The sequence below is a fragment of the Pristis pectinata genome, chromosome 21 (assembly GCF_009764475.1).
Source record: "Pristis pectinata isolate sPriPec2 chromosome 21, sPriPec2.1.pri, whole genome shotgun sequence".
NCBI classification, from domain to species: domain Eukaryota; kingdom Metazoa; phylum Chordata; class Chondrichthyes; order Rhinopristiformes; family Pristidae; genus Pristis; species Pristis pectinata.
This window is the reverse complement of record NC_067425.1, coordinates 20,977,438-20,995,965: the sequence shown is the minus strand read 5'-3', so window position 1 is coordinate 20,995,965 and position 18,528 is coordinate 20,977,438. Positions and strand designations below refer to the sequence as shown.

Below are 18,528 nucleotides of genomic sequence, written 5' to 3'. Positions count from 1 at the left end.
ATTCATAAAAGGCAAGGAGTCTGCAAAAGGACCAGCTCAGGTCAAGTGAGAGGCAAGAAGGTGGCAGATGGAGTATCACGTGGGAAAATATGAAGCCATGCATTGGTTTGTAAAATAAGACTAAACAGAATATTTTTTAAATGGTAAAAAACTGAAAAATATGGGTGTACAGTAATATCTTGATGTGGTGACTCACGAGATGTGTGAAGGAAACATGCCAGTAAAGCAAGCAGAATAGGAGGCAAATGCTATGCTGGGTTTATTGCTAGGAGTTTTGTGCACAAAAATAAAGAAGTCTTGGTGAGATTGTACATAGTTTTGAAGACATTAGTAGACAAAAGATGTACTTGCCATGAAGATGTACTTGACTTGAAGTTAGTGCAGCATATATTCACTAGGAGTTCATCAATACAGAGAGATTGATGAAGATTGGGTTGTAATAAATGACTTAAAGAATGAGACGTGGTATCAAGATTTGGAGAGTGATTGACAGGGTAGATGCTGAAAGACTATTTCTTCTACACACAGGGAGTCTGTAACTAGGAGGCATGGCCTGGGATAAGAGATCAGTCATTGAGGATTGAAATTACCTGAAATTTCTTTATGCAGAGGGTTGGAGTCTATGGAATTTTATAACACAAAGGACTGTGGATGCTCAGTTGTTAAGTTTATTCAAAGATAAGATTGATAAACCTTTGAACCAACTGTATTAAAACAGGACTCAGGTTCTTCTGGGTTCCTTTCGAATGACAGAATCGGTAATGAAAGACAGCACAATTTCAGAAAAAGTTTGAGTAACTTTATTTAACACAACTAAACACAAATGAAACTACAGCTCTAACCACAAACCTAATCTAACCCAAAGTAAAAGAAACAAGACCAAAACCCAAACTCTCTCACTTAACACTTCCCTGGCAAAATCGAGCTCACATTTGCAAGCAGTTCTCAGTGATACTTATCGGCATCCAGCAACGTTGCATTCTCTGCCACTCAGTCTATTGTCAAAGGGGAGTCCCGGGATGCTTCAGCAAGATGTGAAGGGGGTTTGACAGTCGCCAGGCATTGGCTGTGAACCAACCCGTGGAGAAGCTCCGAAGGGCTCTCTTGCAGGGCGCATCTTTATAGTCAAGGAGAGCTTTATGCCCCATTTGGTCCTGGCATAACAAAGGATTCCACACCTTTGCTAAACTATCCTGTCGTTTTCAGGAGTCTCATCAGTCATTAGTGCAGAAAAATTCCACTGTTAATGAACAGATAAAAATTCCGATCTTCTACAGGGCGGGTGGCTCCATGAGTGCGTAACCGAGAAAGGTTTGTGACAAACTCAGACCAAGCCCTGGGATCTTCTCTGATGGGGCAAATTAACACTCCCCATTGTCTTGCTTGGCTGAAGCATACCCTGATTGTTTTGCAAAGCTCTCTGTTTAACTGCACCTGATTCATGCTTTGAAGTCTTGCTGTTTCACACGGTTTCAGTAACTCCCGGGAGAAACAAATCGTCCTAACAGAGAAAGATGCTTCTTTTAGCCATTAAATTACATCCTGCCATTGTTGCAACAGGGAAATCATTGATTGTTTTCCATCTTACCACAGCAAGTGAATGAGAGGATGTCGGGATTAGGTGGAAAATGGATACAGGGTTAAGCATCATCAGGTATCAATAGCCTGGATAGTGCACCTAGCAGAGCTACACTGCCTCATAGCTCCAGTGACCCAGGTTCAGTTCTGATCTGACCTCCAGTGCTGCCTATGTGGAATTTGCACATTCTTCCTGTGACCGCCTGGATGTTCTCCAAGTGTTTCATGTTCCTGCCACATCCCATGCAGGTGCAGATTGGTTGGTTAATCCCCCTAGTATGTAGTTGACTGGTAGAATCTGTGGAGAGTTAATGGTAATCTGGAGAGGATAAAATGGGATTAGTGCACAATTAGTGTAAATGTGTGCTTGATGGTCTGCATAGACATGGTGGGCCTAAGGGCCTGTTGCTGTGCCGTATTACTCTATGGCTCTACAACCTTATTGAATGTTGGAACAGTTGTCTCGATTTTTGTGTTCCACACTCAGTAGCACACAACCCTTTGTTTAGGAGATACGTGTGCAAATTGTTTGCCCCTTAAGAACTTTCAAGCATCTATACTACAATAAGAATTAACAGCATAGAATGTATTTGATGTTTTATAAATTACAGCTAACTACAGTTTGACAACTAAAATTAAATTTTTGTCCACTGTATGCAACAACAAAGCCTGGTAAACACTGGCACAGCTCCTTGCATCTTACAGATTCAGACTTCCATTCCTGTAATACTTTATATTGTGCACCTATTCTTGACAAAATAAAAGGCTTTGGTGATATATATAACCATTGCATTTAATGCCATCAAGTCAAAATGTTTAAGTTCAAGTTTATTGTCATGGGCATAAATACCGAGGGTGTAAATGCCATGAAAATGAGCTTTTTGCAGCAGCAACATAGTACATTACAAACATAAATGTTACCTCCAAGTGTATTCTGTATACTCATGGATTTAAGTTGCCAAATATCAATGACACCTTTCTAGAAACTAATTGTTGATAGCAAAGCAGAGAGGCAGTCCTTTCAAATGGATGATCATTGCTAGCGGGGAAGCCACCACGCTTGAGTCTTTCTGTGACCAGTGGGCCCCGGCAGCATTGAGTGCATCCTTCGCCTCTCCCACTGGGATATCATTTTCATTTAAGCTTGCGTTCTCATTTTTTTCAAAAAAGAAATTCTGGAAGAGCCCTGGTGCTACCAAAGACAAAGAAGCAGCACAAGTGCTCACTGAGACTATTGGATGCCGATGGAATAAAAGACACTTCGTGGAATTTATCCAATGATCTATTGAAGCAAATTGTACAACCTAATGAAACCAGAGCATCCTCTTGGCATAACCGCCAAGTAAACTACTCACAATTTCTTTTGTCGGACTGTTCCCTCTGTAAACAACAGCTTGTATGAATTGCTGTAACCATGCAAAGGTCTTACTTAATCTCATAGTGGCCGATATTTAGGCCACCCCCAAAATAATCGAGGAGATCCGCAGCGAAGGGCTGCCCGATTTACCCGTGTTTAATACGGCGGATACTCACACTCACCGCGGCGGGGATGAGGGGGTCCCGGCGGATACTCACACTCACCGCGGCGGGGATGAGGGGGCCCCGGCGGATACTCACACTCACCGCGGCGGGGATGAGGGGGCCCCGGCGGATACTCACACTCACCGCGGCGGGGATGAGGGGGCCCCGGCGGATACTCACACTCACCGCGGCGGGGATGAAGGGGCCCCGGCGGATACTCACACTCACCGCAGCGGCTGGGCCCGCCTGCGGCCTAGGGCGGCACTCCGCCGTTGCCAGGGTAACGCGCGCGGCGGTTGCCGGGAGCCGGCGGTGGCGGGATGAGGATCTGCGGCGTGTGCGAGGATCGGGCTCCGAATTACCGGTGCCCGGCCTGTGACCTGCGCTAGTAAGTCAGCGGTGGGGAGGGTTACCCGGTCTGCGGCAGTAGCGGGCAGTGCCGGGGTGGCCCGGCCTCCAGCGGCGGGCAGGCGGACAGCGCCGGGGCGGCCGCACCATGGAGGTGTTCCGGGACCGCTAGGCACCTCCGGGGATAAATTGCAGCCTAGAAGAGGATGGGAATATTCTGATTTATTTGGTGTTCGTTACTGTTGTAGTTAATGGTGTTTTGTTGTGGTATTTGGAATAAACTTATCTTTGTAAAACAAAAGCTGCAGCGAGCGACCAGCGCCGGGGCGGCCCGGCCTGCGGCAGTGAGGAGCAGCGCCGGGGCGGCCCGGCCTGCGGCAGTGAGGAGCAGTGCCGGGGCGGCCCGGTGTGCTTCAGCGGGTAAGCGGTGCCGGGTTTGTCAGCTGCGCTGGTGAGGGAGCGGCTGCACCGTGCCCGGCTTACGGCCGTAGGGAGGCGGCGCTGGGGCCCAGTCAAGTCGAGTTTATTATCATTTGCGCAAGTACAGTGAGGTACGGGTACAATTTGCAACAGCATCATAGGCACCTAGGTTCAGACAACACAGAACATACATTATACAAGGTAGTGAAGAGGGAAACAAAATACTACAAAACAAAACAGTGCAAAAAAAAGTGAGTTCAGGACCCATGCCGGAGGATAAAATCTAGGAGGATACTGCAGTACAGTTCTGGGGGAAGGCTGTGCTGTTGGAGATGCTATCTTTTGGATGAAACAGCCTGCGTCAATGTATGAGCGACGGTAGTGTTGCTCAAGTAATTGTGATACTTTTAAGGATTTTATCGCAGTGATACAGCACGGGACGGTTTTCTCACCAATTGCGCCTGTTAAAAGTTTTTTTTAGAAAAGTAATTCAATTAGTTTTGCTTCCATATTTTTCTTTGCCTTGGAATCCCACTTTTAAAGTTGCTTTTGAATCTTTTTCAAACCATGATTTCAAGCAGTACTTTGGGAATCCCATAATTGGTTGTTTATCTTTAAAACAAAAATAGTCTATTGCCAGTTGCCCTAAATCTGTGCCCTCTGGCTTCTGCCATTTCCTCCAACACGTTGTCTGGGTTCTGTTTTAGTATTTACTGCAGTTTTGAAATTATGCAATACGTGTTCAATTTCAAGTATCAAAAGATAAACATCCCAAGACTTGCTGTCCTGAAAGACAATAGTATACACTCACTGGTCTGAAAGAAAACTTAACTCCTTCTAATCTGCTTTCTCTCTTTTAGCCAATTTTCTGTCCTTCCTGCTGTAACTGACCAATCCACAGGCTTCAGTTCTACGAACTAGTTTGTTATGTTAATGAAATTTTATCATAATGCATAATATTCTATTTATTTTCAGTTGTTCTGTAGGATGCTACAAGAAACACAAGGGTATGTACTTTTCTCTGATTCCTTACTGTTGTTTTACTTTGCAAATTAATTTGGTTATTGTAAAATATGCAAGCTTCCAAAGCAAATGTTACCTATGTAATCTCAAGAATAGACAACTGAATCTTCAGATTGACTTCTTGATGGAGGGACGATAATTCAAACTCCGTAGGTCTATCCCTGACTTTTGCAAAGGCAGATGCCAAGTGATGTGCTGTGCTTGTGTATTCTACTACACTTTCATTCTTAATATAATAACATTCTATGTCATGATCTCAAGTTGAAATCTCATCTTTTATTTATGATGCATTGTACATATTATCCCGGATTTAAAAGGTGAACTTGAACAGCTTTTGGATATATCATCCCACCTACAAAATTGTGACTTGGCTTTTTGAAGGAATCTTTCTAAACGTTATACAGTGAAATCTGTTTTTATTAAAAACATTAAAATTTTATTAAATTCTTTTGTATTAAAATCTATACTGTTGATGACTGCATAGAAACATGTTAATTGCACTCATTTATCTAAAGTAACTAAATGCAGCACTTTGTTTTACTAGATGATTGCAAAACACAGGAGTCTGGTTCAGTGTCATCGATTTCAGAGCTTTCTACAGAGGTGGAGGGAGTAACGTGGCAAGATGGCAAAGGTAGATCTAATGTCACCATGGTAAACATGATAAATATCTACAAAGCTATAATTAAGGATTTGGGTGCAAACAAACTTTACAGATTGTTCAAGATTTCAAATTTGGGCCACAAAAATCAAGTATTCTATAAATTCTACTACAGTTATGTCAAGCTAATGCAAAATAGCACTGAAATGTTTTGTTGGTTGCAGTAAATGTAAACTATCAACTTCCAAGATGATGGGATAGAAATTTGTCTTCTACAACTTGCCCATACCAATGGAATGGAACTTCTGAAGCGAGAGTACAGTACTCATTTGCTGATAGTTGTATATTTCTACCCATTTGTTTTTCATTGAGCACCAGTGTTCCTTTGAGGCTTGGTTGCAATGTAAACAGAGGCATGGGGAGATCGGGAGAGGGAATTAAAAATAGATCCTGTTCATGTTCAAAAAGTGGGAAAAAATTAAAGCTTTGATTAATAGAATTATACACATTAGTCACTTTTTCCTTTTAAAACTGACTTGTATATGTGGATTAAGATTTAAGTGTATGCTGCAGAGACCAATCACAGCAAAGATCTCATTCAACCCATTCAGCCTGCACTCCTCACTTATTAGGATCCTTGTAGAAGAGTGAAAAAGACATGGCCTAGGAATTTATCCATTATCTAGTAACTACCTTCTAATCCCTGTCAGTGAGCATGTTAAAGTTGTTCTTTTAAACATTAATGAAATATTCCTGTCCACAGATGACATCTTGGGTGAAGATGAAGAATCTGATCGGGTGCCCGTAGAGAAATTGAAACTGTTGGGTATGTAGACAAAAATAGATCTCAACAAAAAAACAGCTTATTGCTTAACATAAATTAGTTGGTTCCAATTACATTCCCAATAATTAAAGTTGGTTTAAATTGATTAGTGTACAAGACTGATTTAGTTCATTGACATTCATTGCTTTTAGTGCTGTGAGATAAGATGTTCCTGAGTCAAGGGAAAATCATTTGTTCTGCCACTGGCTCATGTAACAATATTACTAACTGTGACTCTATGATAACTGAGGCCTCTATGATAACACTAGAGATAGTCGATTGCAAGAGGGATCAATTATTTCATAGTTGTACAGTATGGAAGTAAGCCCTTTTGCCCAGTGATTCCACATTGACCTATTTACACTAATCCATTTTATTCTCAACATTCCCATCAATTTATTGAATTTTTCCACTCACTTGCACACTCAGGGCATTTCAGTGGCTAATTAACCTACTACTCATCTTTTGGATGTGGGAGGGGAAGCCAGAAACCCAAGCAGTTGCTGGGAGAATGTACAAACTCAAAACTCCCCCATACAGCACGAGCTCTATTAGCCATTCCGTGGTGCTACCCGCAATCTATTGAGTATTTTATTCCGCTGCCCTCCCCTCCCCGATTCTGATACCAAACCACCTTGCCTGCAAATTTGGAGCAGGTCTTTAACAAAGTGAGTGGACTTCAGGTCCTGAAACTTTAATAATGTACTAATGATTATTCCATTTGCTTTTCTAACAGGAAAATCTGAGGAACTGAAGAGTTTACTTTGTAATCCTCATCTTAGACAGTTGCTATTGACAATAGACAGAGCAGAAGATAAAGAAAACATCATGAAGTCAGCTATGCAAGAACCAATTTTTGTAGAATTTGCGGATCGATGTCTACAAATAATTGAACCACAGGAGAAAGAAAATGACATTAATAACTCCTGGCTACATATTTTGCAAAGTAATTAACCTATCTTGCTTTTAACTTCTTATTCAATTGCAAAATGAAAAGCTTGACTATTCAGCAACCTTGAATGTGCTGTGATGCCAAAGACTGTGGACAGTTTTCCAAAGTTTGACTGAAATTGTGATTAAAGTTTAAAACATAACTGAAGAGTAAACTATTTAAGCTGGCAGCTAATAAATGCAAATACATAATTTAATAAAATGTGACTGGAGAAAACCAAAATCCAATTTGCTGCTTTAAAGATTTACTCTTCCATTACCAACATTTGTAATTTAATTACTTCACTTCCTCCCCCAATTTAAGATTTGCATTTGCTGCTTACTAACCTGCCCGCTTAGACAGTAGATACAGAATCACTAGGTCCCTATAATAAATGGAGCAAGACGTCTCTTTAATTTCTGCAATAAAGGTCAAAATATCATCTACTTTCCTAATTGTTTACTGTACATTCATGTTAACATTGATTCAATGTATAAAGACACCAAAGTCCCTCTGAACATAAACACCTTTCAAAATGTATCCATTTAATACTCAACATTTTTTTAATCATCAAAATGGGATTTTATTTTTCTGCACTGTATTTCATGTGTCTTTTTGTTCAGTCATTTCATCTGTATGCCTGCTTGAATTTTTCCATACTTCTCATAGACAATACCACCACTCAGTTTTTGAATTAGGAGCAAACCTGGATATGTTGCACTCCGTAGCTTCATCCAGATCATCAATAAAAGTTGAGAGCAACTGGGGCCCTAGCACCAGTCCCTACAGCATCCCATTTGTCAGTTTCCCCAAACCAAAAAGTTTATTTCTGCTGTTTTCTGTCAATTAACCAATCCTCAATCTGTGCCAGTATAATTACATCAAGTATTGCTATAATCCAGCATAGAACCTTATTGAAGGCCTAGAAGTCCCAAACACAACATGTCAACAAGTTTGCCCTTATCCTGCTAGTTATAACCTCAAAAAAAATCCAACTGATTTGTCAAATAGTATTTCTTAAAAAACAAAATCAGTTTGCTGTTACCATTTCCTATATAATAGATTCCAACATTTGGATACAAAAGAGACTGCAGATGCCAACATTTTCCTTACTAACTGATTTGAGGTTAAATGGTCTATAGCTTTATTTTCCCCTGTCCTTTCTTCAGCAGTGGGGTTATGTTTGGTACTTTCCAAGCTTACCATTCTGAATCTACAGAATTTTAGAGGATTAGCATCAGGACCATCACCGTCTCCAAAGCCACCTCCTTTGAAACAGGATGCACATCATCATGTCTTGATTAACACCTTTTCAGTCCCTTTAATTTCTTGAACATTACTATTTCTAATAAATTGATGGATTTTCTTTAACTTACTCTAATCTGTTCTTTACAAATGCACACAAATTGGAAATTTGGGCCCCTTTGTTCATTAATTTCAATAATGACAACAAGAGGCATCCTTTTCCTATTCTAGGATAGGATTTTGCATAAGTGAGAGGGAAAAGTATGTCTGTTGAAGAAACTGATTCTATCCATTTAAATGAGTTGAGTCTTAACTCATATATGGAATGAATCATGCCTTTGGAAAATATAATTTAAGGAATGCATGTGGATGAGAAAGAGGTCTCAGTATATATCTTTGTAGAATCCCAGACAAGTCAAAAAGATGGCCAAGAAATCAGAGCTGATATTTCCCACTTTCACCATCATACTGATTGCAACCACAAATGAAGATGGTGCATATAAATATATGAGAATAGAAGTCACCATGAAAGAACGAGGCCAAAAGTATCATGGAATGTTCCCTTTAATGATAAGAGTGTAGTAGGAGTTAATTAAAATGTACTAACTTTAGCAATCAGTTCAAATAGTAAAATAAATCCTGTTTTAATAAAACTAAAATCCAACAGATCTGTTTAAATTTGTCAAGAAATCGAAATTCAACATATTTCAAAAGGATTTCTAAATGATGCTCTAATAATGTTTTTTTGTGACAAATATTATACAATTTTTAAAAACATTTTGGTTTTGTAAAACAAAGTTGAAGCAGCAAGATTTTTGCCTATAAAGTGCAGAATTGGAATAGAAATTGACACATTTCTTGCTAGTGAATACAAATGTTACAATCTAACAGGACATTACAAAATACATGTTGAAGAGTAAAATTGCCTTTACATCTCTTATTTAAAAACAATGAATGCCAAAATGTTCCTGCACATTTTTAATTCTGCATTAGTTTCCCATTTGTATGCATCTCTTAAGTATATGGATCTCTTAACAATACATTTATTACTTTTGTGAATTTTCTAAACTATATTCCATCATTAATCCTGGATTTTTGTTTGGTAACAGTCTCTTGATTTTATGGTAAATACAGAATACTATGAAATACACCAAATCCTGCCTGAGATTGCATTAAATCAAATAAAATAAACATATACATTGTTAGTTCTTAGGTTTCCTGTGAAGAATTAAGAGATGACAAATCAAACTAGGACACCATTGTTATTTCTTTGAATGTAGATTTCCTGCAAAGAATCCAGACAAATCATCCAATCCACAGATAGGATATTAACAAAGGATATGTTGGTTATGCTGGTGGAAGGAATTCAGCAACAGAAGTTCTTTTCATTGCCCTGAAGGATTACTTTACATGATCAACAATATTTTGTTTAAATCTAAATACATTTTACAAAGTGGAATGCTCTTAAGACTAAACATTTTTCCTTTACATTAATCCAATAAGGTTAATATCTTTGATGCAGCCTTGCACTAAAACTTTAGCAGCTCTCATCATATTGTAATTGTTATTTCTTTGAATATAAATTTCCCATGAAGAATCGAGACAAATCATCCAATCTACAGATATAATATTAACAAAGTACATGTGTAGCAAGCTGGTGATACAGATCACAGCAACAAACTGAAGGATGCAAATCCCAATACTCCAAGTTAATGGTGACACTTAGGACTGCAGAAAGTGACAGCAAGGATGTTCAACATACAGTGGAAAGTTTTAGTGTATAGTGTTCTACCCAACTGTACAGGAAATGACAATGGAAAACAGAAGGCAAAGAGTCACTATATAATTGTGTGCTCAGAACTCAAACTTCACCTTCACAAAACTATCAAAATCATAACCATGCTTTCCTTGTTAATTAAACCCATTTGACTAAACTGCTTTAGTACCACAGGATCTCCATCCTGCACTGCTTAACTGAGGCCTTCAATTGGCTGACCGCGGAACAGCATTGATAATGAAATATGGAGTCATCCATAGGCCAATCTGATAGCTGTCTGGAAAGACAGTAATCAAAAAATAAAACAACTTAACATTTTACAGTGTCACTAATCAGTATATCTTTAGATGAAGGATTTATTAAAGCAAGATAGCAAGCTCTTTACACAATAGCCAAGAATACTGATGCAGCACAAGAAAATAACTTGAATTTCTTCTCTTTATAATTATACCCAAGTCAATACTCAGCACCAAGATATTAGTAAAATGGTATTAACTGGTTTGATTCTGAAAGATCTAAGCAAACAAAATGATGAGAAAGTATTTTTGTGCAACAAGAGTCAAAGTTAGAAAAAGATTAAAGAAAAGATTATGTTACTCAGAGATTCCCTGCATAACAAAAGATAAATAGTAGAATTCTTAACTTGTGCAACCAATTGTAGAATTTTGTTTAGATGAGCCATGTTGAATTAATGCCATTTATGTCTGTCCTATGAATTTTAACATACAAACTTAAATATTAATGTAACGATATACTGGGTTAATTTATCACGAGAAAAGCAGAATAAGCATGGACTTAAATAAATGTAGTGTGCTGCAATGTACAGTATTTGGTAAGCTCTTCACAAACAGTTTTTTGTAACCATCCCAATTATGCAGTGGTTTTTCTTTGTTGAAAACATTCTTTTTGTTGAATGAGCAGTTCTTATAAGTCTTATTAAACAAATTTTATGTAAAGTTCATTAAATAGTGAAATCAAAACAGTGCAAATATAAATTTATGCTCTTGCATTACAAATACATTTTGCCTAAACTTTATATCTGAGCTAATCTGATCAAGGGTTGATCAACTTTTCTGTTTATGACTGTTTCTATTATCAAAGAGGTTCCATATGTAGGAATACGTGGCCAAAGGGGGAAAGGTATGTTAATAAAATGATTAACTTTACACCTTTTCCAATAAAATTTGGTTAAAGCCAATGATCATGCACTTTTGGTGTTCTGGGTGAGTGTCAGCAAAAAGCAATGGAGATCGTTTACAGTGGAACTTTACTTGCACCTAAGGGAAAAAAGAAAAAATACAATCATTGAGTTATATTGAGTTACACAAAAACACTTTTTTTTAAAAAAAGGAGCCAATTATATAAAATACAATTTTAGCAGAATTAGATCGAGGTAGCGATAATTTCCAGGCGAAATCATACCAATGGAAAGACTAGACCAGCCACTTCTATGTACACTCCACATTAGTGCACCTGACCTTTCCCTGTATCATTATTCCTGTAACACCTACATCAACATAAAATGAGGCTTGAAGCTGCGACTTTCATTGGAATATTTGCAAATGAACCAGGAGCACATTGCAAAAAAGAAACAAACGTGAGAATGTGAAAGGGTACTCTGTAAACATAAGGAGACTTGATCGGGTAGCATCAGAGGCATAAACATGCTTATCAGCAAACAGCCTACTCCCAAAGAATCACCAAATCTTAACTGGACTCCTCTGATGAACAAGGTTTTGTTTTAAAAAACAGACTCAGGTTTTGCGAGGATGTAATCAGCAAAATATGTAGCAGGAGGACCTTGGACCCTTCCTCTCCTACCTAGATTGCCCTCTCCATTAAGGTCAAGATCATACCAATTCTTAATTTTCTCACAACAGGATGATTTCAAGCAGTCACAACAGATATCTGCCAAGTGTCCTAATTTGTCGCTCATTACTACAGAGAGATGAACCACGCAGAATAATTATGAAGAAATGATATCACCTGATGGCACTCATGTCAGAATTCTCACCTTTTCATCCAACAAGGTTTCCACTCTCAGTGTGAATCATGAGGATATTTACTCATGGTGAATGTCATACTGCCAGAAGTACAGATGAGATTGCACTGCCAGACAGTTTTAACAGCCTTTTCTGATGGATCCTGGAAGTCCATACTACTTCCAATCACAGCTGCCAGGTATAGATATAATCAATGTCCACACAAGTATCACGATAGTAATGGAAAATGCCATTGACCTCCTCAATGAGATTTTATTTCCTGCATCAATCTGGGGCACCTTGCAATGCACTACTAAGCAGGTGAGGAGACTTCATTGTAATGCGCTGCTTGCTGCACAAACATGCAAACTGAAGATAACAACCAGTGGCCAGTGGAAGAGTAGAAAGACCTGTGGCCTGAGGGTTATGAGACAGAGCCTGAAGAACAGCAGCAGCAAGAGGGCCAACAGGAAGAGAGAGGAGCCAGGGGGTTATTTCTGCTCAGCATCTACAACATCATTTCCCTAATGAGCTTTAAAAGGGTACTCTTTGATAGTCATTTCTTCTTATGAGCTTGCAAAATCATGCAAAGTAGCCCTTCTCCCTACTCAAATCATTATCACCAAGAGTCTGATGGGTCACCCAGATAATGCATAAAAATCCCTCACATCCAGATTTGCACTTCCATCTGAACTGATTACAATACAAATGAATGAATCCCTGCTCCAATTCCTAAAGTAACTTGCTTCAACATTTCTGTATTTCATAATGAGTGGCATTTCACTTAAGGAACCCAAATTTCTGCATAAAATACACCATCATTTTAGGTATTCCCTCCTGCAGGTACAGACAAGATAATATAACTCCCTACCATTGACATCAGATGGCTGTTCCATTTTAGAGGCCTACTTCGCCCATCAGCATCCTTGGGTCATCACTGACCAGAAAGTGAAATGGACCAACCATATAAATATTGTCAGTACAAGAGAAGGTCAGAGGATGGGTATCCTGCAGCAAGTGACTCATCTCTTGACACCCAAATTCTTTCTGCCATCTACAAGGCACAAATTGTGCGTGAGATGGAATATTGTCCACTTACTTAGATGAATGCAGTCCTAACAACCATGAAGATGGTTAACACTCTCCGGGACAAAACAGTCCACGATTAGTAATCCATCCATCCATCACCCTATACATTCGTTCCCTTCACCAAAGGCATATAGTGGCTGCAGCGTATATCTTCTTAAAAAGAAGCAATGTAGTTACTCACTTAAGTTGCTCTTCTCTACCACCAGAGACAAGAGCTTCAGGTGTCTGGGAACCACAGGCTCCCCTCCAAATTGCTCATAATCTTTCATCACCATTCTTTCACAGTTGTTGGGTCTAAATCCTGGAACGTTCTTTTCAACAGCATTCTTGGAGCATCTGCACTACAAGGACTGCAGGATGGCAACTCAGGTTGCCTGGAGTTACCATCCTGAGTTCAAGATGGCAACTCAGGGCAATTATAGACAGGCAATAAGTGCTTACCTGGATGCACAAAATGAATAAGAGAAAAACAGTGGAGGGCAGATCACCCTGATGTATCTTGGGATGGTATGAAATTTATTTTCACATTGCTGCAATGAGCAGGGATTTTTTTTCTCCTGGAGCAGAAGTTTCTTTCTCTCTTAACCCCTTAGTCTTTTATCAAGGAAGGTACACTCTTTAAAGGCTGTTATCTTCTCCGATTGCTGTGCAAGTGTTGAGAGCTGTGCTAAATAGAGTGAGGTCCCATCAGCACCCAGTCCCATTTTAGCTCTGGCTGCTGGGTGTAACCATCCTAATGTTGCTGCACTGGATTTTGACCAACTCTGATTTTTTTGGGGTGATCATATTTGGCATTAGTGCTAAACACTACCAGAGGAAGGCACAATCCAAATTTTAGTTTCACGTTCAGCATATTACTCCCAAATGTGACACTACATTTTTTTTTAAATGCAGTGGTTACAAACATTTCACTTATACCAAAAAAAGATATTCCTTACCTCAGGTAATGCTCTAATAGAAGCAATACCCTGATGAGACTGATTATGTTCTAGTTTATGGTTACTTCTCCACTTCACCTTCAACGCTGCCAGTCGAGTAAAAGCCTTAAGAATTTCGAATACTGATGGAGTCATTCCAGTAATGGAAAAAGGTGACAGAATCAGACCCAGAGGCCAGGAGCACAATTTTAGATTTTGAAATTGAATAGATTGAGAACGCTTATTTGGTGACTCATGTAGTGATGGAAATAAAGATGAGCACATAGGAGAACCTGGAATCAAATCCATTTCTTTAAAGTATGTTGTATTATCCAATTCCTCTTCTGCCAAGATTTCCATTTTAGTCTAAAAATATAATTTATTGAAAAAAGTGCAATCAGCTTATGTGGCAGGTTGGCATGTAAAAATTGCAAAAACTCCATTTAACAAAAAAACTAAACTTACATTTGTATAGCATCTGGTATCGTCAGGAAACCACAAATAAATTTAAACCAAAGGGTTAGTATTGCAGCTTAGCAATATTGTTCTACAATGAAGTGACATGTAGACTAAAGGAACACAGGGGATCAACATTTCACACTCAAACAGCACCATTCAAAAGATAGCTCATTAAGTTCACTTGACATGGATTGATTTTCCTGTAAATAATTACTGTTTTTCTTTTGGTCTGCATGTAATGCCAACTGGCTGCATCGTGGTCTGGTACGGCAATTTAATGTGCAGAAAAGCAAGAAGCTACAGAAAGCAGTGGACTCAGCCCAACATCACTGGCACAATCCTCCCCACCATCTGAAGTATCTACATGAAAGCACTGCTTCAAGAAGCAACATCCATCATCACAGACCTCCACCATCTGGACCATGCCATCTTCTCAGAGCTAGCATTGGGCAGGTGGTACAGAAGCCTGAAGTCCCACACCACCAGATTCAAGAACAGCTACTTCCCTTCAACTATTCGGTTCTTGAACCAACCTAAACAACCCTAATCAATACCTCAGTAATAGCAACACTGTGACCACTTTGCACTACAATGCACTTTGTTTTTTGTTCTAATTGTGCTCTCTCTTGTATAATTTATGTTTATCTTTTTCCTGTGAATGTTGTGTCTCTGATGCTGTGTGCCTGTGATACTGCTGCAAGTTAGCTTTTTAGTGCACCTGTGAATACATGTACTTGTGTATATGACAATAAACTTGACTTTGACTTTAATGACAATGCTATTCCCAAGCATGGCACAATCAACCAATTCCACTGCCCCCTGCAATGACCTTGTAAAACATTCAATTTAAGGGAATTGAGGAAGAAAGGTATTAAAGGTCGATTCTGTTAACAACTTCTTGCAAATAAAACAAAACATCCAAGAAAGGCAAAGGATGCAATAAAGTGATAATGTTGTTCTTCGTTATTTAAATATTTCAAATATTTGAAACCTTACACTAGAGGACATGCCGAATGAATATCCACATATTTTGTTGTCAATTACTAAGAAACTTTAAAACCTCCAAAGCCCACTCTGATGCTGCAAAAGTTTTCTACTTAAGACTGATTAAACCTAATCCAAAAGCAAAATACAGCAGATACTGGGAATATGAAATAAAAACAAAATACTCAGCAGATCAGGCAATATCTGTGGAGAGAGAACCAGAAGTAACATTTAAGATTAAAGATCTTCCATAAGGAGTTTTGATAACACATCTTTGATCCAAAACATTAACTGTTTCCTTCTCCATAAATGCTGTCTGACAAGCAGAGTATTTCCAGCATTTTCTGTTTTTATCTCTGTCCAATTTAATTTTGCTATTCTTAGATCGCTACTTTAGATCTTAATTTATGTACATTTTAAAATCTGGTGATCAACTTAATACCTTAATAATTGCAAGTCAAGGAATGGTTTTCAGTAGTATTATGCTTTTGGAGTACTTTTCAAGTTCAAACTTTTAACTCACCTTCCAAGCTTTCCATGCTCTTTGTAGCACCACGGCAGCATGATTGAGTTTCTTAATCCACCGTCTGGCCAACCATGATCTAATAGCTATGGAGAATGAAGGGAATAAACAATAAACTTGCAATAATGCACTATGTGCAAAAGCATTTAATGAACGTCTACAACTTGTTCAAATGCAAACGTATCAATAACACCATTAGCAATAATCTGATTTTATTTTAGAAAAGGTGTATTAAACATTCTCCATAGTCAATTTTAAAATCAACATTAGAAGTCCTATTTTGCCATAAGCCTATAAGTGAAAGGTGGCAAAGTTTTTTGTTGTTCAACATTCAACCAACGTTGTAACTAATTAAAAGATGAAAAGCATTCACCAAGAATTACTTAAAAGAATAGTTAAGCAGCAAATCAAGATCCAATGGATGTTTTATGCATGACATATCTTTAGATTCTCAGCATGCAGATGATGGACTGGCCAGAAGTAGTGAATTTTGATGTTTGGGATCTGGTCATGACATTATGATTAAAAAAAAGTTAAAAAAAGATAAATGGGTTTGGTTAGTGGGGACAGGTTAAAATCAGAACTGAGGAACTGGTGAGGAGGAAAAAAATAAAAATTAAATTTGAATTGAGGGTAGAGGAGGTGAGGGATACAGCTGCATAACAAGTCCATTAAGGACTGCCTTTTGCTTGTCATTTTCGTCTGAAGAGTTGGAGCTGGTCACTTCATAGTCTAATGACCATAATGTACTATTTGCAAGTCATTTTCCCGTTTACTATTTGATATAATGCTGAGAACAGAATTATATGAAAATTAGTCAATATGGTGATAGGAATTATTGAGGGAACAACAATTTATTATTCCAACATTAAACGTGGTACAATTTAACAATCCTGATGTTTTCCACCCAGTTACTAAAAGTATGTGAGAAAATACACTCTTAACAGTGTGGAAGAACAGAGAGATCTTGGGGTCCATGGCCATAGATCCCTCAAGGTGGCTACACAGGTCGATAGGGTTGTTAAGAAGGCGCATGGTGCATTGGCCTTCATTAGTCGGGCACTGAGTTCAAGAGCCACGAGGTAATGTTGCAGCTCTGTAAGAACTCTGGTTATACCACACTTGGAGTATTGTGTTCAGTTCTGGTCACCACATTATAGGAAGGATGTGGAAGCTTTAAGAGAGAGTGCAGAGCAGATTTACCAGGATGCTGCCTGGATTGGAGAGCACATCTTATGAGGATAGGTTGAGTGAGCTAGGGCTTTACTCTTTGGAGAGGAGGAGGATGAGAAGTGACTTCATGGAAGTCTACAAGATGATAAGAGGCATAGATCAGGTGGACAGTCAGAGACCTTTCTCCCAGGGCAAGAATGGCTAACACGAAGGGGCATAATTTTAAGGTGATTGGAGGAAGGTACAAGGGGAATGTCAGAGATAAGTCTTGTTTTAAACACAGAGAGTGGTGGGCGCATGGAACGCACTGCCTGCAGGGGTTGTGGGGCAGATACATTTAGGGACATTTAGAGACTCTTAGATAGCCACATGAATGATAAGAGAAATGGAGGGCTATGTTGGAGGGAAGGGCTAGATAGATATTAGAACAGGATAAAATGTCGGCACAACATTGTGGACCAAAGGGCCTGTTCTCTGTTCTAAAATTGCAGTATTAACTTTCTAGAGCTCCAGTCTTGGGAATTGTGCCTTTGAATTAGAAAATTGAAAATAGCATGCCTCTACTTAAGGGATGATAGAACCATAAGTTATACAAATTTACTGCAATCGCTCATGAAGTCGAGCCCTTGACTTGTATGTTTTGAGATTTGTGAAGAGCAAGTCATGTTGCAAGATTGGGAATTGGTTGGTGGATAGGAGGCAGAAGCGGAACCAAAGTGTACACCAATTATGACAAGTAGTATTTCCCACTTGAAGGAATACAGAATTGCATATCTAAGTATTCAGGACATATGGCAAATTGTGTAGAGAATTAACAAGTTACAAAGAGGCAGAAACAGAATGGATGAATGAATGAGTGGGCAAAATTGTGGCATTTGGAGCTTAATGTGGGGAAGTACAAGATCAGCTATACAGTATTAGATCCGAGATGCACAAAGCATTTAAGAAAATATATTGATAAGACACTAGGAATTGCAAAGAACGATGGAATTTATAACAGTCATGCACTCAAATTACTAGAAAATTAATGCATAGGAATAAAAATTAAAAAGATTACCAGAACTATTAATTCAAGGGATTGGAAGACAAGGGGGCTAAGTTATCCTTCAGTTGTACAGAACTTTGGTTAGACTC

At 38.8% G+C, this 18,528-nt stretch overlaps 1 protein-coding gene across 1 annotated transcript; it reads left to right on the top strand.

The window, feature by feature from the left end:
- The first annotated feature begins 3,260 nt into the window (after positions 1 to 3,260).
- znhit3 (zinc finger, HIT-type containing 3) lies at positions 3,261 to 9,698 on the top strand. The gene is made up of 5 exons (XM_052035740.1): positions 3,261 to 3,487; positions 4,843 to 4,874; positions 5,435 to 5,524; positions 6,255 to 6,317; positions 7,051 to 9,698. The coding sequence occupies exons 1-5, from the start codon at positions 3,420 to 3,422 to the stop codon at positions 7,266 to 7,268; spliced, it is 471 nt and encodes a 156-aa protein (XP_051891700.1). The 5' UTR covers positions 3,261 to 3,419; the 3' UTR covers positions 7,269 to 9,698.
- The last annotated feature ends 8,830 nt before the right edge of the window (positions 9,699 to 18,528 follow it).

What these genes read in the sequence shown, in the direction of transcription:
- znhit3 (XM_052035740.1), top strand. Translation starts at nt 3,420, where the DNA reads ATGAGGATCTGCGGCGTGTGCGAGGATCGGGCTCCGAATTACCGGTGC. An exon ending in CCGGCCTGTGACCTGCGCTA is followed by an intron (nt 3,488 to 4,842) that starts GTAAGTCAGCGG and finishes ATTTATTTTCAG; the next exon opens with TTGTTCTGTAGGATGCTACA. An exon ending in ATGCTACAAGAAACACAAGG is followed by an intron (nt 4,875 to 5,434) that starts GTATGTACTTTT and finishes TTGTTTTACTAG; the next exon opens with ATGATTGCAAAACACAGGAG.